At 34.4% G+C, this 27,851-nt stretch overlaps 1 protein-coding gene across 1 annotated transcript; it reads right to left on the reverse strand.

Moving 5' to 3' along the window:
• Positions 1-27,851, reverse strand: LOC149787928 (properdin-like). The gene is made up of 15 exons (XM_089974185.1): positions 27,568-27,851; positions 15,418-15,551; positions 13,204-13,285; positions 12,329-12,459; positions 11,302-11,401; positions 10,307-10,462; positions 9,245-9,415; positions 8,495-8,665; positions 7,724-7,897; positions 6,838-7,014; positions 6,073-6,204; positions 5,159-5,230; positions 4,386-4,450; positions 3,118-3,163; positions 1-2,777 (listed from the first exon to the last, which is right to left on the reverse strand). The coding sequence occupies exons 1-14, from the start codon at positions 27,632-27,634 to the stop codon at positions 3,155-3,157; spliced, it is 1,641 nt and encodes a 546-aa protein (XP_089830311.1). The 5' UTR covers positions 27,635-27,851; the 3' UTR covers positions 1-2,777; positions 3,118-3,154.

Genomic DNA, 27,851 nt, shown 5'->3' on the forward strand with positions numbered 1-27,851 from the left:
AACAAGATATGATTGCTTTATTTAAAGATTAATTAAACAGTAATTTACCACACAGTATTGCAATAAATTAGATGACGCTTTTGATTTAAATGATGCAACTCACCCTGAAATACAATGAATCCAAACTTATTTCTTTTTTGTTCAGTTCTCCGAAGAACAAATAAACAAAGTACATCGTTCTGTCTTTATATCATAATAAACAGCGAATAATGGTATCTACGGTAAGTATATGTCACCCGTAAAGCAATAAACATTTCTCAAATAGTTAATTAGAACTAAATCAGAGAAAACATTACACATTTTTTGTACATCCAAATTTCCTCTCATGTCATCGAAATACTTGGTTTGTTTCTCGCGTGATTCAGAAATGCCAGAATCTCCTTGGTAAACAAGTTGGAAGATTATTATTAATTTAGGTTATTATTTAAGTATTAGCCTGGCTAAAATTTCAAAGGTCAAAGTATTTTGAACGTAGCTAGAAAACCGATTGAACTGAGTCTCAAATGTGTTCTTATCTGATGAAAGAAGGTGGGTGGGAAAAAAAAACAATTGAAGAAATACATTTTAATCCAATCATATTTATAATACAATCGAAGGCATCCATAACATATCATTTCATAAAGATGCAAATTAAGACAAATTAAGACAACAATTTGATGACATCGAAAGAGAGCCCAGTTATGGGACCAAACACAGAATCGAATGTAATTCAGTGACATTGGCGTGTTACACCAACTATTATATGGATTGTTTTGGATTGAACTCTAGAGAACACGTACAAAATCCATGAATCAGACTTGAATTATATAGTACTGAGCAAACAATCCATTTACAAATCAACATAAAAGCCAGTGTTGATGCTCATAAAAGGATATAATTTTAAGTTGTTGCAGATGTTGACACCAACATTCAAAACAGCTATGTGCATTGAATTGTTTTAATATATATATATATATATATATATATATATATATATATATATATATATATATATATATATATATATATATATATATATGTATCTAAAAAACAACAGTTATGAGTATATACATGGTTATCTACCCTTGAACAACGAGATTTCCGTTTGTTATAAAGCGAGTATAATTCTTATATCGCAGTAATATTCCACATGGTGTGTTTAATTTGACGTATGATAAGATATGCCGTTTTAAGATTGACGAAGTTGCCGATATATATCGTGCAGATACAGTTTTATTTTTAATAGTAAGAGTTACTATTAATGCTTACCATGGAGTAAATACACTACCTATCCGTCGAAGACTGTAGATGTTGGGATTCGACGAAAAAAAAGATGTTTTCGTTTTTTCAGTAACAAAAAATAATGTTATCGTTAAGGAACTATACACTAATGTGAGATTTTTGGTCGTGTTTTATACCAAAGATAAAGAGGTGATAGTGGGTATGTTTGAAAAGAATAGTAGTATTCCTTTATAAATATAAGATGAAAAAGGTTAAAAAAAAATTAAAACAGAATGAAAAAGTAAACTCCTTATGCGGTTATAGTTTACATTTGGCAATAGGTAATATTCTTTATGGGAGCGTCATCATTAAGGAGTCTGATATTTTCAATGTTTATTAGAATCATGTAATTTGAGCAAACCCCTTGATGAGTTCCAGTTGAAGATCCCAGAAGTATTGATTCGACTTCCTAGATAAAGTTAACATCTGAATATTCATCAGCGGTCGAGCGTAAATTTGTTCACGATTATATTGTGAAATCCTTTATCATTTGCATCACATCGTCTAATTTTCAATATACAAGAACATGTATAACATTATCAATGAAAGAACATTCAAGATGTACAATATGAATAAACTGTTAATAAATTAGAAAGTCCTGAAACATTGGTAACAAAGAAACATCAAAGAAACATTAATTAGGAATTGAAATGATTACAGTAAATGTGAATAATGTAATATAAATGATCAATTTGACCTTTGTCATAATTGGGTCATGGCTGGCAATATCTATATTGTTAAGAAGAACTGACAACACTTACATAGTAAATTAAGCAATTCACCGCAAATGTTAAATGATCAGAGAATAAAATGTCTTAATTTCTGTAAAATGATCAGAGCTAATATATATTTTAATAATGAATTGGACCGTACCTTAAATTGTGCTCTTAAAACACAACAAATGTATTAAACTACTCAACAATGCATACAAACACATTTAACTGAATGCTTTGATGTCACCTATGATCAATTGCGGCATATCAGCAAGGCACTGAACATTAAATTACAAAAATCTAACGTAATTGCTTTGACTTTCTGCGAGTATTGAAACTCCTCCAAGTACACATCAATCTATAGTGAATTAACATTTCATCTAGTGTCCCAACGTAAACAAAATGTAATGTGACCTTTGGCAATGTACATTTGATAATTTCATAATAGTATAATTTTAAACAAACACAGTATGCAATACAAACGAAATACAACCAATTTTAAGAAGCAGCAACGTATTGTTAAAACAAAACCATTGTCAAAACATTTTGGATTCGTTTATTAAATTTTTCCTCTGTTTCTAAAATGTTTATGCGGTCAAGAAGTTGACGTTGCTCAATCTGCACGCAAGTTGTTCTTGTCCCTCGCTGGCTGCGATGCAGACATTAATAACGTTCAGGGACGCATTCTAAATCAGACTTTTCATGTATAGGAAACAAAGCCGCATTCTATATTCAACGGTCTGCTGTCTTTCTCGATTTCATTACGTTAATTCTTGAAACGCAAAACACATCACTACTCTGTACCTTTTGAAAGAAAATAATGAAATATATAGAATGAGACAAGAAACAAGTTTGAGTTGACATGAGAAAATATAATTTATCAGAGAACAATTAGATTCAAATTCATTCATAATACGATTAGGTTAATCGAGTATTTATAATGTTCTGGTGCTTGTTTTAACAAATACTTTGATCGCATATGTCTGATACGTCCAAAAGCAATTTCAAATATTATGAGATACTTTACCAAGTTATCATACATTTACCATAATAATGCGTATCATTTACAGGTTTTCTGGTGACCATGACTTCTTTTTCTCTTCCTGTGATTTGAAAATAATAGCAAGTAATAATTGTACTGTACCTTGTAATATGCAGATTGATTGTTTCTTGCATTGCTGCTATGCATCCTAAAATACAAAATGAAAATTAGCCAGAATTAGGTCGATCGATTATTATAATATGATACTTGTTTCTTGAATTCGCGTAATTTACGTAAACGTTGACTGCAATTGGGTTTTTATTATTACTACGAAATGAATGAATAAGGCTGAAAGTCATAAATGTTAGATAAATCTGTCCCTATTTTGCCAAAAATGTAGAGAGATAAAAACTGTTAAAGTAGAAACAAAGCATAAAATGGCATTCATGTCTTTAGAAGTATATGTAACTCTTACCATTAAATGTATTTTAAGCAGGATTCTAATTAATATTCGTTAGTATAAAGCTGGGTTTAATTATTTATCCAAGCCATAAGATAGCTAATGTAGGTTTTATCTCAACTCAGTGTACAAACCATTTCTTAATTTCAGCTTATCCTGTCCACTCTGATATGGTTTCTTTTGTGTTCTTTTTTAATAGTTTAGTTTGGTTGGTCTTGAAAAGTAGATAAAGAACAAAAAAGCTTATACCAGTAAAGTATGAAAAGCAAACAAGAATTGAGTGCTAGTTTGTGGTTGCATACTGCCGATCAGTATAAAAATAGAAACGGACGGCTTCCTTTTTAACACCCTTATCTATTTCCACATTCGTTCTCAGAGGATATCACATTCATGCCCGAAAAAAAAAGCGACTCAAAATAATAGGTCGTAAATAATTTAGAACAAATAAACGGATCACCTTAAATTTTCCTCGACAAAGTGCGTCATGTATTATTACGAATAGGTAACGTTTCCTACAGACCTTAAGACTGTCTGATACAGAGGGCCAGAGAACATGGCGAAGAATTAGAAATAATCAAGAACATGAACAAACAATCAAGAAAAAGTGTCATTACGGCACGAAAGATAATCTAACGACAATAAAAAATCAAATTGTATGCAGATAAAAAGAATGTATCATTTGTATAGTATACTTAGTCTAGTAAGCTGCATGATCTCGATTGGTATGTGAGATCAGCAGATATCAAAGTTCTCAGCATCTAATGTAATCAGGTTTTATCTCATGCCAACTCTGAAACGTGCTGGTAGATAATAAAGATGTCCACAGAAAAAAGGAAAACAGTTGGTACATGTATCGCTGATAGCAATATTATAAGATACATCTGCCTACACATATAAAAAGGTGCTGGAATACATTTTTAAATCAAACCCGCCGTATCAGTCAATTTTATGCAGATTGTAGTATTCCTACCGTATCCGGAATCATACTGTCAGTTGATATTTTGTCTTTATTGGTTGTATCATCTCCAGGAACAGCTATAATAATAATAATAATAATAATAATAATAATAAGGGAAGTAATACTACTACTACTAATAATAATATTAATAATAATAACAAAAAGGGACATAATAATAATAATAATAATAATAATAATAATAATAATAGAAATAATAATATTAATAACAATAATAAAAATAATAGTATTAATAATAACAAAAACAATAAGGGAAGTAATACTAATAATAACAATAATAATGCGAAGAAGAAGAAGAAGAAGAAGAAGAAAAATATAATCTGAGCCTTGGATAAGAAGTTTCAATATGTAAATTTCTTTAAGTTTAAGGAGATAACATTGATACATGTTTATTTTTAATTTCTGTTAGAATATGTCGAAAGAATGACTTTATGTACTATGTAACAGTAGCAGAAACAAATTCAATACAATATTTTCATGTAGTTGTATTTTTAAAATCTGGTTCTTTTTAATATTAAATTAAAATATTTATTTAAGACAACAGAATACCATCTAAGCATTATCATTCCGGTGTGTTTTAAAAAGCATATAACCGAAATTGTCTTAACAATACTTAAGAATTTGACATATGGTGTTGTTTAGAAAAATCATGCACTTCCCTCATTTTTCTAAAACTAAATAAAACAAAACAAAAGAACAACCCCTTCAACAACAACAAAAAAAGGAAGAAACACACACAAAGAAAACATTACTTCGCGCACGCTCACCTCCCTCTACAGGTATATCAAACGATGAACATGAAGGGATTCCTTCACATTTCTGAGTATCATAATCCTGTCCTGAAAGGTAAGGTGATAACTAGTTAAATATCAGTTTAAAAAACATTGACCATAAACAAACAAAAGATTACATGCTGACTTATATATCCCACCTATTTATTTATTTATTTATTAATTTATTTATTTATTTATTTATTTATTTATTTATTTGCCATTTTTGTAGTAAGCAAAACAAAATACATACGAGAGAAACACATTCTTGGTCTCTAGCAAAATCGTTACCTCTGCAGAAAGCGTTAACATTTATGGTTTTTGAAATACTTATATTTTTCTACAAAACTCTGAAGACCTTGTTATAGAGAAAAAAAAATTTGAGAAAATAAACAACATCGAAAGAGAGATTTTTTTAAAGAAAAGAAATAGCATCAATATGCCCTTTTTCGTCTAAGCCATATTTACCTTGACTTTGACTGAAGCCGATTTGTTTTAAGAAAAGAAATAGCATCACTATACAATTTTTCATCTAAGCCACATTTACCTTGACTTCCAATGAAAGCCGATTTGGTCTTGCATCGTATCTGCTTCAGGATACGGATGTATTCCACATGTGCTGACTGAGAGGCCTACTTTGCAGGAAATTAAATTTTTATTGGAATGCGTGATGTCATGGAACAATATGTGCGTATATTGTTGTTTTATTCCAATTACTCTCTACGACTTAATATTTACATTAATTTTGTCTGCATTACTAAAAATCTGCTTTTTTTATTTGGTCAATGCCGAACAAAATATGCCGATTTATATCGCGTATAAACCTACAACAATATATAAACTGGCACACCATTGAAAACTGATAAAGAAAAATGACAAATCTGTCTGTCTTCAACTGGAAGATTACTTGCCTTCACATTGTGCTCCACCAAGCTGAGGAGGCGGACATAAACATTGACGGTTCCTGACCTGAACGGACGACACGGATAAGCACGTGGCTGCACAAGTGGACCAGCTTTCCCAGTTACACCAGTCTCCATTTACTAGAATTTATAAAAAAAATGCACATGTATGTGCATGTACAACCTTTTGCCCTCTTTATATATTAAAAACACTAAGATCTTACTTATCGTTTACATATGCTTGAGACGAACGTTAAGACACATGCGATCAACACATAATCGCAATGCATGGCCCCGTAATGTGTATTTGTAAAATGACTTTAAATATATTTCACATATCTGACTCGGTAGAGACCTGATATTTATCAGTAATTCTTGAATAATATATTGATTTAGGTGCATATGTACAAATACTAACTATATTGATGGTTTGCCTTAGGGGAAGAAAAAAACATCATGTTGGAACTCTTGTTCCAGCAAACGTTTAATTTATTAAAACCAACGTTTGATTACCGAAATTGAACCAGGGGTTACAAATTAATATAACTACGACTGTATGTCTGAGTATAACGCTCACCCAACTGCGATCAGTAAGACCTAGATCAGACGTCCCATAATGCACCGACAGATTAGAGTATATCCCAAATGCTTCAAATCGTAGATAGAATAAACAGTGTCAATTATGATCTGCCACATCATTATGTCAGTGCAGATCTGGATCTCCAATCATCGCAAACAGGTGCGCATTAAACACGGATATTTTAACTCACGTACTAAGACAGCCCTCCAAATTGGTACACGGAACTCGGTCTACCGTTGAACCGATGCAGTACCTTCCTCTGTTTTGTGGTCGTGGATTATTACACGAACGAGATCTCATCTGGATTCCCGATTCGCATTTAGAAGCTTTACAAGGACCAAAACTAGTCCAGGGACCCCAGTTTCCGTCAACTGCAAATATACATGTCAGGTTCAGGTTTTGGTTTTAAAAAAACCAAGCACATTTACTGTCGTAAAACACAAAACCGAAAACAGAACAATTCGTTTGGCTCAAAGGTCATTCAGTTTATTACTAAAGAATATAAATCAAGAGCTTTCGCCATGATGTGGCTGTGTATTTTATTCCTTCGATAATATTTCCATTGAAGGAATTTGAACGAGAAACGTTGTGGATAAACTAAAAGAAAATAATACATTTTACGACAATAATTAATGTCTGAGTTTAACAGGTTCTTTACTGATCACATGACGCCCTGACGAACAAACGTTTTCAAAGCTTCGATGGCAAAATTTTCCATTACATATGTAGTATTTTCATATATAAATATTTGATTTACTTACATTTTATAATTTATTTTTATTGCCAAATTAACATCTAACAAATATATGCGTTTCTTAAGCCTTCTGTATTTATTTATGTACACTTGAAAATGTTGGGACCTTCATAGTGTGGTTACATTCGTTTCATATTCTTGTACCTAATTTACATAAAACTCCTTTCCGTTACAGATGAAAATACATTTGCCCGACAAAAATAGATATTTCAAAATATAGTATGCGGTTTAAACATTGTCTGTCTAACAAACGTGCCAACAATAAACAATGTCATTTGAATGGTTCATTTATTGTCTGGAACAAGACCAATCAGCAGAATATTTACTTGGACATGGAACTCCGCTGTCGCATTCATGTGCTCCAACTCCCTGCCCGATGCAGCCTCTACCACCAAACAAGGGACGTGGGCTGTTACAGTCTCGCGACCTAGTTTTGTTTCCAGTGCCACACGTAACCGGACAATTCGACCATGCTGACCACTCAGACCAACCTCCGTCCTCTTAATGAGAAAAAAAATCAGTCTGTTTTAACAACCATCCCTTCCATATTCTCCACCCCTAGGTTTTATAATCAATTTAAACAATACCTTCGATCAGTGGGATTTTGAATACTTTGAAGTGAATGTATATTTTTTAAAATGTCATAGTTTTCCACAAGCATACAAGAATTAAGGGATTTTCTTTTTGAAAGTCTAAATGTCTAAAACCATGGAATGGTCATCTAAACGGATCTTAAAGCAGCTTTGAGCTTATTTGTGATAATTGTCGCAGAAGCAACCAAAAGACTGAAAATCAACCTTGTTGTGAATTAATTATTTACATGTATATTTAAATTTCAAAGTTAAATATACAGCAGATTGTTGGTAATTTTATATCAAATTAATTCTACTCATACGCCCTAATCTACCTTACCGTTTTTTTTTTCTTCTTAAAAGCGCCGATTAGTTTTCTTAATCGATCAAGCTACAATACTGTTCACTCTTTCTAAATAGCTAAAGTTGGAAAGATTTTTCCTTTTCATTCACCATCTTCCAAAAACTTTGATAGTTATAACATGATTCTCTCTCTCTCTCTCTCTCTCTCTCTCTCTCTCTTACGGGGACATTGTCGATTTTCGCATGGTCTATGTTGTAGATCCTGCCCAGGGCAATTGGCACCGCCATTAGCTGGTGGCGGATTGTCACAAAGTCTAGTTCTCATCATTGTCCCTCGTCCACAGGTGGCGGTACATACCGTAAATCTACTCCATTCACCCCAAGAACCAGCCACTGGAAATAAAGAATACGCAAACGGCCGTTATTATTAGCAATTAATTATGTATGAAATCTTTTTAGTAAAGAAGCTAGAGAGATGTGACTGAAGCAACTACTTAATAGATGAGTTGAAACGTATCTTGTGTGCGACAGCATTCATGTTTTTTTTTTTTTTTTTTTTTTTTTTTTTTACAGAAGAATAAGTACGACTATCAGAAATAATAAGTGGTATTTAAAAAAGAAGACGCGGATGTGAAACATAGCTCAGAACATTGGATATCTAAATATCAAGGAGCTTTAAGGCGGCACTGTTTGGGGTCCATTTCATAACGTGCATCAAATATACCGAAAGCCAATAGCATTAGATTACCTCTGACTTCAAAATCTATATTTTTGTTTCGTTTCTCCGAATCTAAATAAGGCGTCTGACGCAGCAGATCAAACATACATTTAAACCTGACTTTGCCTGAGATAACGATAATTGTATGTGAGTGATTGATAAATCAATTATGTTTTACATACATACATACATACATACATACATACATACATACATACGCACGCACGTATACATGCAGACATACGTCTCTGTACCTGGGCAAGGCTGTTCACTACATGACTCCTCATCAGTGGCGCTACCAAGGCAATCCAATCCGCCGTGTGTAGGTGGTGGGTAGTTACATGTACGTTCTCTACGTCGAACACCTCCACCACATGACGCCGTGCATGTTTGCCATGGATTCCAAGGTCCCCAGTTTCCGTCCTCTAAAATTGGTCAGTATATTTCAATATACTTTTCACATGTTATATCGATTTATGAGATGAACCAAAGAAATTTATGTCGCATGGAGAATTCAGATATTAGAAGCAGCTATAAATATCATCTATCACCGACTGTAGAATTTGTGAGAGAAAAAACACAAATAAAACATACAAGCAAATGATCGTATCTTGATTAAGTCTTACCCTTATCTATTTCTCACATATTGCAAGAACAAAATAAAGTTAATAATCGAAAATATATGATTTGGAACAAATGCTTAAAGCACTGACTATACATGAGTTGATGGACTTGTCCAGGAACTGGAAATGACCAGCGAGCACGGTAGTCTTTTACACTGAAAACTTCTGGTATAAAACGCGCAGAAGATAACGGTGTTAGGCACCCACCCAACCCGGTCATAATCAGGTTTGAAATTATAAATCAGTGAATGGACTAAGTTCTGGCATGTTTTATCACATTTGTGCTTTTCGCATTTTAGATCGGTAGGGAGCACACAAAAAACGGCGAGTTATATTCAGACTATAAATTATTTTCAGGCAAAGTTAGAATGCAAGTGCTTTAGTTCGTTCTTTTTATGTGATGTATGTTCAATAGTAATATAATTATTTCCAATCAATAATCAAATCTCAGTATAAGGGAGGCTATATTCTTGGCATTAAGCAAACCCGAATACAACATTCTTCGCACAACAGACAGAATAGTACCTAGAAATCTTTGCTAAATGTTTTGTGTTGGACATGATCCAAACTTGATAATATCGTTATCGACTGCTCAAAATAAGTTAATATTTTCCATGATATCATATGCTGAAAACAACTACTCTCTAATGCATATAGTTAGTGGCTGATACAAGGAAATTCGTTGTTACATACGCGGACACTTTAGTTTGATGACACATGGTTCAGACATAACGTTTTCATAATGATTCTTGTCACAGTTTATGCAATCTCTGTAGCGGGAGCGCCATCCGGCCCCACAGGATGTGCTGCATGGACCCCATGGACCCCAATTGCCAATAGTGAGCTCTCCTGTAAAACAAAATACGGATCACGTGAACTGAATCATATACACGTTACCTTTTACTATACATAAAAAGGCGATTTAAATAACTAAGAAAGATGTACGATAATATTGGAACGGGAATTACCAATATCCTGCCTACAAACCGCAAAAGGATCATGGAGTTATCATGTTTGGTAGTTTTTATGCACGGTTTAAGGTCACTATGTTCTGGTCTAGAAACTGGATAATCTCACCAGGATAAGCAACACAGATATTGTACTTAAAACCTTTACACAAAAAGACGCGAGAAGAGTCTGATATAAATTACATTCGATTGCATGAAAGTTCATCGGTAATTTAAAGTAATCTAGTTTTCTTAAAATTAGTTAAAATATTTGCAATTTTAATTTCCCATGAAATTGCCGACCGATTTCTTAAACCCTTCGAGGTATTCCCAGATATTTGCAATAGTGGATAACTAATCATAACTTGCAAGCACTAGAGTTATTACCTTTGATTCAAGGTATGCATCTAAATATAAAATTCATGAACAAAAAAATAAATAACAACCCCACCTCCCCCAAAAAAGCACTAGTAAATATATATTAAATTCATCTGCAACATCGCTCGATGGAAATTTTAAGTTTACATAACATAGACAAAAATTAGATAACGATAAAATGTTATGCCCTCTGAAGAAAATTTGAAGCATTTCAGGACATCCAATTATAGCTTCCCCATATGCAAAATTTGTTTTGTCTTTCACATGTAGACCATTTTCGCATTCATGATTTCTTTCGCTGCACATCTTTTCTAAGTCACTAATCTTTACTGAAATGGTCACACACTTATTTGGGAAAAGAACCTTTCGTTGTCGTAGATGGTGATTTTGTTGTGACCGCACTAGTTTGTTTCTTCCATTCGTTGCAGGAGACGCATTCATATTTGTTCTTTCCAATCGTTTTCTGAAGAAAGAAAAATAATATAATGAGATCTAATGAATTTTTTATCTTAACACGATTGACGTAAGCAACAAATGATGTCATATCTCATTATGTAGTAAACACGTCATCAGCTTGCGCAGTGAGCGACCATTTTACGAAAGAGCAAGTCCTTACATAATATGAAATAGGCAAAGCCTAAGACAGGGTAAGACGACTGACATACGCGTTGTGCAACTGACATTGCGTTGTTAGACATTTACATGTCTTTTGACTACTTGACTGACATTTATTTTTTACTTTTATAAAACTATGCCCTCTGGTTTAAATTGCTGGTGATTATCTTGGTGCTTTACAGCACAGCAACATATTTAGGTTATTGAGTGCCGAGACAATGGGCGTTAAGAGCCTCGTCCAATGACACACCACGTATCTGACCCTGCCTGGTCCGATCGTGGGAATCGAACTCGCACCATTTCGGTCGTAAGTCTGGTACGCTAACCACTGAGCCGCTGCGGCTCCTGAAATTGCTAATGAAAATGGCTCCTTCTGTATGCTAGGGAAATTAACATGAAATAGCACTAAGTAGTAAGGACACCAACTTTGCCTGACCTTGAAATACAGAAATGAATTTGCACAATGTAGGCATTGTTTTTTCTTCTTTCTGAATTACGTTACACTTATGAAAAATTCAACATATCCCAACCAAACCCCACAAGCTCCAAATCTACCATAGGATACGCGCATTTCTATTTTCAAAGCAAAGATTAACAGTGAAGACAATCGGGGAGATAACTGTTCTGAAAAGTTTGAACCTTATGCGAAAATCGGGTATAACAAAACCAAGCTAATCGCTTCTTACACCCACACATACACACATACACACATAAAAAGTTTTATGGCTTGATTTGCAGTGATGTCCTGGAAAAGGTAATAAAATCATGAATGTACCAGTGACTCTTTTGCGAATCCATCTCCCTTTCCTTCGCAGCAATCCTTTGGAGACTGGTTTGAAAGCTCATCTACCACAAGACCAGAGCAATGATCTTTTTTGAACTTACGAAAACACGTGAACTTTGGAACTACAAAGCAGAAAATATCATCGTCCATTTTGTGCACTGATCATTTATTAAACCAAAAGACTAGATAGTTATTTCTGCCAAGCGTAGGAAGATTGCCTACTGACAACAGATGATGGCGAATTATCACATATATCTAGATCAAGCAGAGAAAAATCGAATTAGCTATTTAAATTTGTTCGCTTTAAAAACCAACTGTCCTTTAACCACCGCATTTGCTGGTTTCATTAGTGATCATTACATTCAAAATTATTAAGTTGCAAATTAAAAACGTAATCACAATAGTTATCTCATAGTTCAACTAATCGGTTTTAAACAAGATACATATTTTTTTTAAATACAACTTATTTATTTATTTACTTTTTTATTTTATTTTATTTTATTTATTCTGTTGTCATCTTTATTATACACATATAAATGGTTGTAAATTCAACAAGGTGAGGGGTAAGAACTCTCATTTTGAGCTGTATACCAAAGACTTGAAGTTACTAACGAATTTAGAAGCACGCATTCCTATAACAATGTATTGCAGTTTGGTTTGGAAAAATGGAAAAAAATCTTGTGTACATGCTTTTCTAATAATACAACCTTGTTACATGAGTTACACAAATGCTTAATATCAGTATTTACTCTAATAATATAATATAATATAATATAATATAATATAATATAATATAATATAATATAATATAATATAATATAATATAATATAATATATAAAACGAGTCGATAAGGGCAAATACTAACCTGAGGGTGTTGTAATTCCACTCTTCTGTATAAGCCATGTTTCGCATGATTCACATTGGTACCTGTTTTTGCGGACTTTGACCTGAAATAAATATTTGAGAACAATTATCCTATATTTGGAAAGCAGACAGTTTACATCTGGTAAATACATACCACATGACATGCAAACAGATTGTTAACAGTATCGTTATAACGATTCAGCCTCCATGTCCACTTAGAATCGTTGAGAATGGAACGCATTCTCTCTCTCTCTCTCTCTCTCTCTCTCTCTGTCTGTCTGTCTGTCTGTCTCTCTCTCTCTCTCTCTCTCTCTCTCTCTCTCTCTGCTTAGCGGTCGTGGTACATATATATGTCAACGCTTGATATATACGATAAGATTCGCGTCATTATTTGGGCACTTGTTAATTTTGCTCTGTTGATTTTATACATAAAATGCACTTTCTATTCCACACATTCAGTTACATGGATGTAGGTTCAAACAGTAATTTTGACAATGTTTATTTTCTTTTTTCTGAAATCTCTGTTTTCAGCAGTGAAATATATCCGTCAGGCTTGGTTTTCTGAGTTGGTATCCTGCAGTGAAAATTATGGCTGTTTACGTCAAAGTAAGGTGCCTATTGACCTAACAAGCAACATTCACTAGCCAAAACAAATCAATGTAAATAAATGTGTTTCTATTTTAGAGTCAGATATGTAACCGAATCCACTCCTTATCTCAGGTAAACAGGTGAATCAAATTGTACTTTGAATATCTTAATTTACTCTGATTAACTTAATTCTGATTTTCTGTTTTGGATAAGCTCATACCAGTGATATCAGTTTCAAGATGACCTTTGATGCACCTTTTTCTACACCGCAAGTCGGGCCTGGTGTCGTCTATACTCGTGTATACGTCGAGGCAAACTGCAATGAACAGAGCCTGATATGTCGTAGCATACTTCCCATGCAGATCAGGGTCAATTTGTTTGTTCTACTGATTATTCCTAACAAACTGCATAGACCCAGAGCTGCCGGTGCATCATGCGACGGCGATCATGGTCTGTGCAGTTCGCAGTTGGACTCGACTAATAAGTGAGTATCGACGGTAGGTTAAATGCTATAAACGTAAATTGGGTCTGGTTGGTTTAATAGTATAATAACATTTGATACGTATAAAATTGGGATCTAACTAGGGCAACGATATTCAGGAATTACTGACTGGTTTACATATAGAATGATACCGACATGAAACTGGTTTATCTTGACATTAAATATCAAATTGAAGAAAAAGTTGTAAAGCGATCCAAACACTCGCCTTGGATCTCAACTCGTACTGGCCAATCTTATTTGTGATATATTAGAAATGAACTAAAGAATCTTAGATTTTACTGTTAACTTTTTTTTTCAAATTCTGATTTGTACCAGAAGAAATGTTAATGACAAGACCAGAAAAAAAATGTTTTCCGAAGGATGTTATAGAGCATGTACCAAATAAGAGGACAGGGGATATTTACACATTATATAAACATATCGTATATTATACAACATAGATGCAAAACCTCGAAGCACATAGTTTATGAGTGTTTGTATGTCTGTGTGCGTATGTGTCTTTTATGTGTTTTCGGTGAATCACTGCTATTTTCTTTTGAATAGGAATATTGCCTGATTAGACTGTCAGGCTATTTAAAAAAAAAAGTATTGTCTTGCTTGCAAAGAATACTTATATTTTTAGGTTGCTAATGGATTTGCAGTAACTTTTATTTAAATGTCAAATTCTTATCTAAGGTAATGTATGGACAGTCACCGCCTTCAACCTTGATGACTATTTGAGGTTGTTTGGTAGATTAATCTCATCAAGTTTCCTTTCTAGATTTAAGGACATTTAGGAGTATAATTAGTCATAGCCAAAATGATCTTAAGCATAGGTCCCGCTTTCGTCGAATTTCAAATTCATTGATACAATACGGCCTAACAAGGCTAGCAGTGATGATGATGATGATGATGATGATGATGCTACTACTACTACTACTACTACTACTACTACTAATAATAATAATAATAATAATAATGTTATTATTATTATTATTATTATTATTATTATTATTATTAAAATTTATAAAAATAATAACAAGAAGAAGAAGAAGAGGAGGAGGAGGAGAAAAAAGAAGAAGAAGAAGAAAAATAATTAAGCAATATTTCACTCCAGATCCTGCTAATACAATTTAATTAACTTACAACAGCTTCTAATGTGAAACCGGCCCCTTTTCCAGTGCAACATTTCTCAGGATTGTCTGTCTTCTTGCCACTTAATAGACCGGAACACAGTCCCCAGGGTTGTTGTAATTTACGGAAACATGTGAATTCTTCACCTGAATTAAAAGAGTGAAATGATTATGTCAAACGATGAAATGACTGCATTACAGTGAGTGATCAGAACTTCCCATTCTTAATTTCAGACCTAAGAATCAGTGACAAAGATGTGATTTGAAAAATTACATTTCTTTCTTGTTTGCTTGTTGTTTTATTTTTTTATATTTTCTTTCTGAGCAACAGTTTGAATTAATAACAAGCCTATTGATTTTTGTACAAAAAATAAAACAGTTTACGGATATAAGTCACCAGATAGGACATTATTTCTGTAGTGAAGTTGGATGTAGCAAGAGAGAAACACACACATACACCTGCAGATTCTATTCGCTATAAATGTTTTTTGTTTTTTTGGCGGAATGCAAAATTTTGTTTTTAGGTCCCTTACTCACAAAGCACTTGAATTTTAGTGCACGCAGAACTAGGATATTTTTCTAGTATACAAATATAGAACAGCTGTTCCCATTTTTAAATAAATATTATCTTGTACTTTTTAAAAAAAATATTTCAATAAACTGGAACATTCAAACAAGACAGTCATCATTTACTTTGTTCACGTTAAGCTGCCGAAACTGAATTTGAGGTCTGGAGTCAGGTGGCATGATGTTTATCCAATGGATAACCAGTTGTGAGAATTAAAGGTGATGTAACAAAACTTTTCCTTTTCGGAGACAGCTAGCATACTGCCAAAAATACTAAAACAATAACCCAAACCAAAATAAAGCAAAGTAGAAGTATACCAAAGGAATACTAAAATAATAACCCAAACCAAAATAAAGCAAAGTAGAAGTATACCAAAGAAGAAGATTATAAAACAAAGAAGACATAGTTTCAATTTATGAATTAAAAGGCGATGCTATTGAAGTAGCGTTGGTATCGAACTTCTCGTACGTTTAATGCAATTTTTCATTTTAATCTCTTGTTATTTCCAAACTCCCATTTTAGACTGACTCTAAACTTGTTTTAAAATCACTTAATTCACTAAACAATACACGTCTCGTATCACTTTAGCTACTGCACAAAAGACGAGATGTTCATCTTTTTCAGTATGATTTCCACATGTACAAACTAGTGCATCTGACTAGCCTACACTAAAAGATTTTTTTAAAAATGTATTCGTTTTTCAGTTTATCATGTAAAATGAATAATATCTACCCTCTTGTTGGGGTATTATTTCTTAGTAAAGAGACTGTTAAACAAATCTACTGTGTTTTTTGTTTAATGCGGTTGTAAAGTGTTCATCGAATGTACATTAGATAACATGAATAGATAACATAAATGGAATAGAACAAGGTCAATACTATTGCATAAAGGTTATTTTTACTGATTACATATGGGAGGATCATTTCCTTCAAATATAATGGGGCATCGCTATTAATAAATTTTGTCCTTTCTAAATTATGGAAGTGAAGCAGGTCTCCTAAACCATGGCATAATTTTATTAATTAAAACGCTGTGGAATCTGACGCACAGACAATATTATTTGTATGAAAGAAGTTGTACATATACGTGAATTTGTTCCGTCAAAATAGTTTTATAGTACAAGTTCTACATAAACATTCGTTCCATTAAATTAGATTTCCTATGCAAGTTGTACATATAAATGTATTTGTTCCAGTAAAAGTTTTCCAACACAAGTTGTACATATACGTGTATTCGATTCATTTAAACAGTTTTCTAATAAACGTTCTACATACACGTGTTCCAACACAAATGAGGACTTATATAGGTTCACAATTCGATACGAAGACCACAACGTGCGTTTAAACACTGGAATAAAGATTAGCTATATAAAAAAAAATGGAACACTGTATTTTCTTCAAATGATCCATTATAAAAGTAATATAGAACATTAGCAACTGAAACTGAAAGTGCTGCAACAAATTATGACTCCTGGGATTAGGATTACTATCTGTATTAGTTTCAATATATGAAATAACTCCTGTCTGAGTTCAACAGCTTTATTAGTACCAAGAAATCGTGTCAGATTTATTTGGGATTAATAATGTTAGTAGATCTAGTAACACCTATATTGCTCCGCTGATCTAGTGTTTAGATTGTCCTCCTTGGATGTGGGAGGTCGCGGATTCAAAAACCGGCCGAGTCATACCAAATACTTATAAAAATGTTATCAACAGTTGCCTCGCTAGGCGCTCATCAAAAAGAGGTTAGTGTTAGGACTGGTCGGCCTGGTGTATAAATAATGAGACTGGGGTGAACATCATGTTACATGTCTGCGGCATGAAGCCCCAGTGCTAGGCATCACTATAAACTGCCGCACTGCAGACATCGTAGAGCTATGACTGAAAAAGTTTTAAAGATACGTTAGAAATCCAAATCACACGCACACACACACGCATACTATTGGGGAACAAAAGCTTTATTAGCGCCAAGAGATCAAGAGACACCTGTCAGAGATGATTTAAAAAAAAATTAGTACCAAGAGATATGATGTCACCTATATGGGATCGATATCTTTGATAGTTCAATGAGTTAAAGCAACACGTATCTGAGACCAATAGTTTTATTTGTATCAACAGACCTAATAATACCCATTTGGAATCAATACCTTTATTTGTACTATGAGATCTGGTAGCATCTGCTTGGGATCAATAGGTTTATTAGTACCAAGAGATCTGCTTGGGATCAATAGCTTTATTAGTACCAAGAGATCTAGTAACACCTACGTGGGATCAATATTTTTTTTTGTATAGACGTACCTAATGATACCAATTTTGGAATTGTCGTAGGGTTTAACGCCATTTTTCAGCACACGATAGGCTATACATGGAGGCCAGTATTAATGGTGGAGGAAGAACCCGGGAAAACCCCGGAAATAACTACCTATCCACGAGAAGCTACTGGCCAGCTTTCTCACATACCCATATTGGCTGAATCCGAGACTCGAAACCACGCAGGCAGAGGTGAGATGGCAGTGATCCGTAACGGAGAGCGCTTTAGACCACTCGTCCCCTCCCCCAATTTAGTATCAGTAGCTTTATTAGTACCAAGAACTTTAGTATCACATATCACGCATTGTTCAATAACTGCAATGAAAGATAATTTGTCGCTCGATTCAGATAAGGCAGAATGTGATTTTGGACTTGACCAGGTGAAAATAACCGGATGAGAGTTGAGAGCCTCTCTCCTCGTGATATTTTCAATTATTCCTCTGTAGTTAGGGCAGCACACTCTGTGCCTCAGCAGAACATCTCCAGAGTCGTTAACGTTCACACAGTCTCCAAATAAGGTATTCAAATTGATATTGAACTAAGGTGTGATTAAATTGTCAAACTTTGCGTGGTTCTGGTTGGAAATGTTTAACTGGAGATATTTATTAAGTTTCATTGTCAAATGAAGACTATTATTATGTGATCATTGTATTCTAGAGTCATCCGGTAAAGTACTTGCCTAACAGTTCACCCAAGTTCTAATCTGTGGACATCATGGGACTCGCCTTTTGGAATACAGTGAGGATATTTGCTTGCCAACGTACAAACATTTCATCCAGTGTGTGAAAAAATTCCGTATTTTCACAAGTGGCGAAGCCACGAGTGAAAATACTTGAGCTTTTCGCCCACGTAATGAAAGGTATCCACTCAGAGGAAACAACATTTGGGATATTTTATCTCAAACCTATTGGCTAGCAATACGTACAAGAGCTTGAAGTTGTAGATTCCTCACTCGATCCCTGCGATAATGTGTTAACTGTTCATATTATGATGTGTTATCTGTATATTCGCACATAAAAGATCAGCAGCAGCATAATTTCCCTTCACAATTCAAAGTGAAACAACACATAAAAGAAATTAATTAAGAAATAATTGTATGCGTATCATTGGATTTGAACTTAGTTCGTCGGCCATGCTTACCACTACACCACTTAAGCGTTTAAAAAAAAAAAAAACTATACATTTCTTGGACATAATCTTTTCGACGCGGCGGTGAAAACACCATTGGCTAGTTGATTTTGCTTTACTCCTGAATTAGCACCGACGCTTGTTCCCAACATTGGATGGACTAGCTACATATGCCAAGGGTCAATGTGAAACAAAGTTGATCAACGACCTTTGGCGGGCGAATATGGTCGTATAAATAAGAGGTGAGAATAACTGGGTCCAGTAGATGGCAGCAATATATGGAAGTCTCGTAGGTTCATTAAAATCGTTCGTCAAACAGTTTTCTTTCGTAGCATTTCAAACATCATCACTGTCAGATCAAGAGAGACAACGTTTACATTTGAAATGTCCCATTGCAATGATATGCGACGATAAGAATGTTCATCTAACAAAAACAAAGCAACCAAAAACAAAAACTACAAAAATGGCGATAAATTCTATTAAAATGCAACACTCACTCACCCCCAGTACATCCTAGGTTATATTGGTCAAGACCTTGGTCGAGGTACCTCACATCTTCACCACCATGCATGTTTTATCATCACATACTGGAGGGTGAAAACCAACTTAATTAATGTGATGATTGGAAACTGATTACCCTAATTTAATCTATGTAAGACAATAAACTTCAAAATCATCAATGAAATCTTTAACATGAAATTTCGTTACGCAAAGTTCTTGTACTGAAATACATAAAATTATTCTTTTATTGTCTTTTCAAGAGAACTGCATGTATTTGTTCAAACTGTTATATAGGGCAGAACGGCAGGGACAAAGGATAGCAGGAGAATCTCGCCCTCACAAATGCTTTTGGAATGCACTTATTACATTCATTCTGCTTGTTTTTATGAAGACAGCTGAGAGTAGATTTCCTACGCGCATTCATTCGCTCACGTCGACGCCCCATCACGATTCGCGGTCCAGGAATGTCAGAGAATTAGACTCGGTTGATTTACCAGGCACAAAGTCATATTTAGTCACGCCTCTATTGCCACGTGTTATGCATAATTGGATAGTAAAATACAAATATTAGGTATGAAATTATATTTAAGATGAAGCTGCTAATTTCACTAGAAAGAAGCGTACATGAAAAATGCCTCAGATATTTCTTCCCATGCATTTGGACGATTTTGATTTCTTTAAAACAATTTTCGCTTTAAGCGCCTCCTTGATGGCCAGAGTATAGATGGAATAATGACATTCTGGCCTATGGTACATCATTCCTTTTTATGATCCATCGCAACAGTATTAAAAAAAAATTTAAAATATTTTTTTAAAAATATGGGTATGGTTAAGTACTATACAAGTTTGTCTTGCTGATGACTACGAAAAAATAGAGGGGAAATGGCGACGCACTTGATTGTCTGTGCTAATTATACACATGATTGCGTCATACTGTCTGGCATTAGGAGCAGAATTTACAGCTGTGTGTAATTCAAGTAAAACATGTCATGCTATGTGTTATGTATGTTTAAGTTGCATTGTTCTTTTAAGTTATTTAAATTCATTATATGCTAGGGATTTTGTACTTGACCTTGTCCAAAATCAAGTTCACTAGACACTGAAGATGTTTCTGTTTTAGTAAACAAAAATTATAGTTTGCTAATATTTTGTCTATGAGTGTGGGTTTAAGATTATGATTATTATCACCAGAAGTAAAAATATTTATTAGGGTCTGGGTCATGGGTATTGGAATTCCTAGTCTACCTGATGTTTACCACTTTCTATATTATAATTTTAGTAACAGATTGCTCTAAAATGGAAAATTTCATTAAGACATTATTTCCAGAAAATGCTACTTGTGACAATGGTCAAGTAGAGGACTTTTAACCTTGTTTACATGGCGAAAATGATTGATTCCTGCGATAACATCTGGGAAGAAATCATTTATATCGTTCTTTTCAGATTATGATTTGGGTGAAATTATTATCATTCTCTGGAAATACAAAGTGCTCTATATTGTTCATAGAAAGAGACATTAACTGGGAATTATAGTGAATTCAAACAAGGAAACCTTGGGTTGTATTACTGTGATTTAACAATAGACTGTTGACACACCATTACAATTCAGGTCATTCGTACATTAGAGACTACTCGCCATTACATACACATCAACACCTTCAGCGTTGGAAATCATTTGGAATGCCACTAAAGTTTATTCAGAACTTTATTTATTATGACTTGTATTAGAGGTTCTAATTTTGTTTGTGATTTAACTCACAATACCGTAAGATTTTTTTTTTACATTTCCACTTTGTATTCTAGGGAAATAAATAAATTATTTGTTGACTGTTAAAAGCTATTTAGTTCTCATTCTTTTATATTACTTAGTTTAAGACCATAGAGTCGTAATACGATGGCACACCATAAACAATTCGACGGAACATTTATCCATGACACTTATAAAACGAATTCTACAGTGAAGTACATGCATCAGTTTTCATTTCCAAAACTTTTTTTTTTTGGTGGGGGGATAGGTTCCAATAAAAATGGTATTTGTACTTGTTCGAGAAAGGTTGCTGAGTTATGAAACACATGCCTACTGTTAATGTCATACATACCCATTGTTATCATCAAATTTAATTAACATAAAATGCCATTAATACAGTTGAAAAAGAATTCACACAATTTTCGTCGTAACAGCTATGAACTAATTTCGTCATTTTCATACGTATTTGGAAATAATACGTATATGTTGAAAAGCTAAGGTTCAGGCTTGGGCACTGGATTTTTAGAGAAGTTACTGATGGCCATGTGAATGTAGATTGATGGGTTGTTGAATTGACAATAACGCCAAGTTTATTGATCTTTTTAATTCTTTTGTCCAAACATAACCTTTAATTAGTGCAGTCATCTCCATACTTGCTTTCGGTGTGAGAAAAAGATTTCCGGTCACTTGCTTAAAACTATTAAGCCGACTGGATTCAGAACGTATCAGAAACAAAAATAATCATTGTGGTAAATTAAGAAACAACCTCAGTCGGCAGAGGAAAATTCATTTTACTTATAACAACTTATATTGGTCGGTCATCGGGGCCGTATCAAAGTTGTTGGCGGTTTACAATAGCCTTTGTACGTATAAAGAAGAACTAAGGTTGCTGATTTTGCAATATACTTGAAAGCTAGGTGTAACCACCAAATGGACTAGATTGAAAGATGAGATTATTTAATCGGTTTTATCACGAACTCCGTATGTACTAGCTAATAAATCGAAGCCAACTGCAAAATACACAAACCCTGATCTGTCGTCGCATTATCCACCGTCAGATCTGAATCTCTGCGTTTTATTATGATTCATCAGTTGAACAAAAGGCTATAGACCCTGATCTACCGGTGCATTGTGTCGTTGGATCAGGGTCTATGTTGATTTGTCTTGCTTTTTTTGTTTTTGTTGGTTGTTTTTTTTTTTTTTTGTTGCAGTTAGATTACTTTTAAGCGAGTATATATGACAGATTCACACATGTTCACCTGAACATTTTATTTCTTGTATCAAATCATTTATTCCTATAAACAATACCATGGCAATAAAGTATATATTGTACCGAAATGAACTCCGATAAACGGTGTCTATGTGTGTGAAGCTGAGGTTTGACTTATAATGAAGACATCAGTAATTTATATCCTTACAATTCATAATTCTCCCCAGCTTCATATAGGAAACAAGCACTGACATAACGGAAATTATTCATTATTCCTATACACTATAATACGCATACATACAACGTGTCCTGCTAAGATTATACTAGATCAGTAAACTGAATACGCATGGGAATGCATATATAGCTTTAATAAAAAGTGTTTTCTATTATCAGAGAAATACTTGTTATTACATAATGACTTCTAATTATTGTTCGTCCTTCGAGTTCGAAGATGGCCATGACGTTACTAACCGGTCTGGTTTTTGCATGTACGTAAATGAATGATCAGGCCTCTTAAATTCTCCTCCTTTCAAAGAATGTAGCTCCAGTACGGATGAGACTGCCCCTGGAGGAGCGATCCTGTGCTAGATCTTCCCAAGACTCACGGTCAGTATTTAAGTATTTCAAAAATGACAATCTTTGAAGCGTTTTTTCTGAATTCCCTGAATCGCGTTCCCTCCGTCACCTCATCGTAGATCTTCTTTGGTAGTCGCTCATCTGACATCGGGATAACGATGTCTGCCCATAGCAACTGTCATTTCATCAGCAGAGTGTGGATGCTAGACCCTCACTGTCTGGGCCCCTGTTTTGCCATCTTATCCTCAACAGTTTCTTCAGACAGCTGATGTGAACATGGTTGAGCTTCGCGTACACGCCCAGTTTCATACACATACAGCAGAGTCGGCAACACAATGGCTTCGTATACATTAAATTTTGTTTGTTGACTTAAATCCTCTGCATGTAATCTGAAAAAGGCCACACATGATTTTGCGAATTCTGGCATTGGTTTTATCATCGACGTGGACTGCACGTGACAGTGTGATGCCGAATTCGGTGAACTTGTCCAATACCATGTCGGTTTGACCTGTGACCGTGATGGTAGGTCATATACGTAAGGCTCTCTTGGTGCATGTAGGTGCATAAACTCTGTCTTCTTGATACTGATTGTGAGATAGAATGTTGCCACAATCTCAATCTAAATTGACAATACTTTGTTGCATGACAGACTCTGGTTTGGCATTCAGGTAACAGTCGTCATCCAACGGGAGATCACGAGTAGCCACTTTACTGTAGCTTCGTCTTTGCTTGAAGTCTCCTCAGATTGATGAACTTGCCATCAGTTAGGTATCTGATGTTCCAGTACCACAGTCACGGAGAGCATCAGTAAGCATGGCAGAGAACGTCATACTGAAGAAGGTCGAGGACAACACACATCCTTCTTGATTCCATTGGAAACTGGCAATGGTTCAGATGATTCGCCATCGTCTACGACACAGGCTAACATGACATCGTGGAATTGCCGAACCATCACGATAAATATATCCGGGCAACCAAATTTTGACATTATCTTCCAAAGGCATCCACGGCTAACGCTTTTAAGGTCGATTGATGTCGTTTCCAAGTTAGAGTTCTATTCATGGCATTTCTGGCAGTTGACGAGCCGCAAGCACCAGAGCACTTGACCAATGGTCAAGGGCTCCTATCTGAGAGTCAGTGTGGCTTCTGGAAAGGATGAGGGACCACATACGCCTGATTAATAGCTTGCCTACACACGAGTCAGAGTGAACAATACTCGCTTGATTATAGGTGGAGAATTTATTACGTTCTTCCCCCAAACAGCATTCCACTACAAAGGTGTAGAATAGGATGCTTGCCATAATCAAATTAGATATCATAACATTGCTCTTTAGTGATTCTTGTATCTAGTTATGTTCGGTGCAGTGTAAGGCAACATCTACGTGAGGTCCCAGCGTAAATAGAAGGTATTTTTTTTATTTAAAGTCAAAGTAACTACTTCCCAGTTATTACTTACAGTACACACAAGGAAACATCAGAAGGAATGTCTTCCGCTTAAAACACGATTTTGTAAAACAAAAAGAAATGTGTTAAAGTCTCATGACTAGATAAATGTTTACTTGATAATAAACGTTTATGAAAAGATAAATCATCCCTGTGGACCGAAAGAGCTGCTTTCTTATTTGATGCGTCTTTTTGTGTTGTGCAATATACTTTTAATTTGCATCACGGGAAAAATATCAAAACTCTATTTGAAGATCCAAATGATGCATGCTAACTGCTCAAATAAAAGTTTTAAATAATTATTGTCCTTTATTATCATAGATTTTAAAAATCTCTCATTTTTGATGTTCGCCATTTTGTGACTTTTACTCATATTTTCAGTAACTAATTAATATTTTAAAAACAAAAAATAATTACGAATTGAATCATTGCTGACTTGTACATTTTGTAGGAAAACTTTGGTAAGGAATGAAATCGCTTTTAAGTGATTCCTCTTGAAACCGAGTTCGGACATAAACGTTTTGTCCAGTTCATCAGTCGATGAAAGTAGATAAGCCCTTTATGGCTCGATAGTTTTCTCTTTTAGAATTCTTACAAATTAACTAGTATCAGTTAAGGTTGTATGCTAAAGAATTTTTTAAAATTTATTTTCTCTGTTAGCATACCAGCAATGTAAAACGTGTAAATGGTCTTACTGACTTTACAACTGAAAGATCAATATAAGGTCCAAAACAGAGGCAGGGAGTTCAACAATTTTAAAAAATGAGCTATTGTTTGGAAACGAACCGCTAATGTAAATGAAGACAAAAATGGCATAATGGATGAGGTCATTTTTTGTTCAGTCTTATCGGAATGGCCGCATATAATATTTGATTGCGTTAATTTAGAGCAACTACTTTCAAGATCTAAAGGATCGATTCCCAGCACAGTCACTTCAGGAACTAATGGTCCTCGTCTATAAGTCAGATGCTTTTCTGTGCTGCTTCATCCATAACCTCAACATGAATGAGGAACGTGCTTTGTTGTTTGTGGCTAACTGATACGGTTCAACACATTTGGAAATAGAGAAATTATTGTGACTCCGATAAAGATTGGCGCGGGTCCAAATCATCTGCTTCGTCTGTTTATTCTCATTATTACCGACTGCTGCGGTTTTAACGTAATCTGCTATGAATACCCCCCAAGGATTATGGCTTGCCACAACGCTATGCCGAGCACGCACTTGCTGTTATCAAGGAAACTACCTACTTGTTTGCACATTATGACGCCATATTACTCGATAAGGCTGAATCAAGACTGGCCCCCACACATGAGGCAAATCGAATAACAGTCACTTTTGACAAACCTCGTCTAAACATTTTTCTACGAGACAGATTTTGAACAGGATGCACGCCAGCATCAGTACAACTGTGATAAACTTCCCCTTGATTACTTCACTTCATTTATCTAGGTGTGGTATGTTCTGCGTGAAACGAAATTATATAACATAATGTGAACCAGTGAGAGGCCCCAAAGTACACAGAAAATGTCTTAGAGTAAGAGGTACAACCTTTGCTCAGTACATTAACTTATACTTAAAAAAAACCCATCAAACTATTAGTTAAATAAGCTCAAGGAAAGGTCAGGACGAGTGGACAACCTCTTGAACATGCTATTTAAAACAAAACAAAATCAGTTCTGTTGAAGTCTAAGGGATGGATAAGTGTCGGACCCTAGTAAGCGATTTATAAAATAACGAGATAACGAAAGAAATTGGTGAAATTACTCTGTGCTTTATCGGGGTTACTCCCCTTATTTATTCTGTTTTATTTTAGTGTGTAATATATTTTTAATGTACATCAGGAATCAGAAAATATTAAAACTGAATTCCAGGACCTAAACGACTCGGCTGACTGCTTCTTCAAGAATTTCAAATAGTAACGGTTGTTTATTTGTTCCTATACTTATAAATTATTTTTCAATATCTCTAGATTTTCCAGTATATAAATTTCAAAAATTTTCTGTTCTGATTTTCGCTATTTCCTTCACAGACTTTACTCCTATTCTAATGCCAATAACTAGAGCGAATATAGGACTAAATGACCAAACATAATCACGTACTCATTAAGTGGTGATAGTAATTAAAGCAGAGTTGTTCATTTTACATGAAGACACGCTGCCGGATGAGATCACTTTTAAGTGACTGCCCCTTTGAAGTCTTCATCTTCCAAACCGGCCAAGTTTGCTATATGTAACCGTTATTTGGATAGAAGGAAATGCTCATTTAAACGAAGAAAAAAAAAATGGCTGTGTGGATGAGAGGCATTTTGAAATATCATCGAAACTGTCACAAATGGGCTTGTAATATATGTATTGCAGAGTAATCACTATACTAGTCTGGTATCATATATCGTATTCCAGGCTAGTTATTATTGGGAACTAAAGGTTACGAACTTATAGTCAGTTGTTTTCATCCGTTACTTTATCCATAACCGAAAAGTATGCAAAGACATGGTGTATTTGTCTGTGTAAAATTTGTAAATTACATAAAACAATGTGTAAATTAATAATAACGATAAATAGCCATATATATATATATATATATATATATATATATATATATATATATATATATATATATATATATATATATATATATATATATATATATATATAAGGACTATGAAGCTTGCACAACCTACCTGCAATTGTTGTCAAAGAAACAAAAATCAACATCCATTGAAAAAGAAGACATTTCCATAAATCCATAGCTAGAGCTTCTAATTGCTTGCTTCCAAAGTATTCAGCAATACCTCTCAATCAGGACAAAACACGTTTCTAAACGCTGATCATTAATGACTGCAACAGAGAAAATCCCGCTCTTTATACCGCAATTCTGGCAAATTAATTAACAAAACAAAACCCCAACGTGGTAATGGAATGTTTGGGTCAGCTAGAACATTTACGCATCGTCTGTCAGTTTGAT

Source organism: Sinohyriopsis cumingii, chromosome 11 (genome assembly GCF_028554795.1).
Source record: "Sinohyriopsis cumingii isolate HCF-2022 chromosome 11, ASM2855479v2, whole genome shotgun sequence".
Lineage (NCBI taxonomy): Eukaryota > Metazoa > Mollusca > Bivalvia > Unionida > Unionidae > Sinohyriopsis > Sinohyriopsis cumingii.

What these genes read in the sequence shown, in the direction of transcription:
- LOC149787928 (XM_089974185.1), bottom strand. Translation starts at nt 27,634, where the DNA reads ATGGATTTATGGAAATGTCTTCTTTTTCAATGGATGTTGATTTTTGTT. An exon ending in GATTCGCAAAAGAGTCACTG is followed by an intron (nt 11,402 to 12,328) that starts GTACATTCATGA and finishes TTCTTTCTTCAG; the next exon opens with AAAACGATTGGAAAGAACAA. An exon ending in ACCATCTACGACAACGAAAG is followed by an intron (nt 10,463 to 11,301) that starts GTTCTTTTCCCA and finishes TTTGTTTTACAG; the next exon opens with GAGAGCTCACTATTGGCAAT.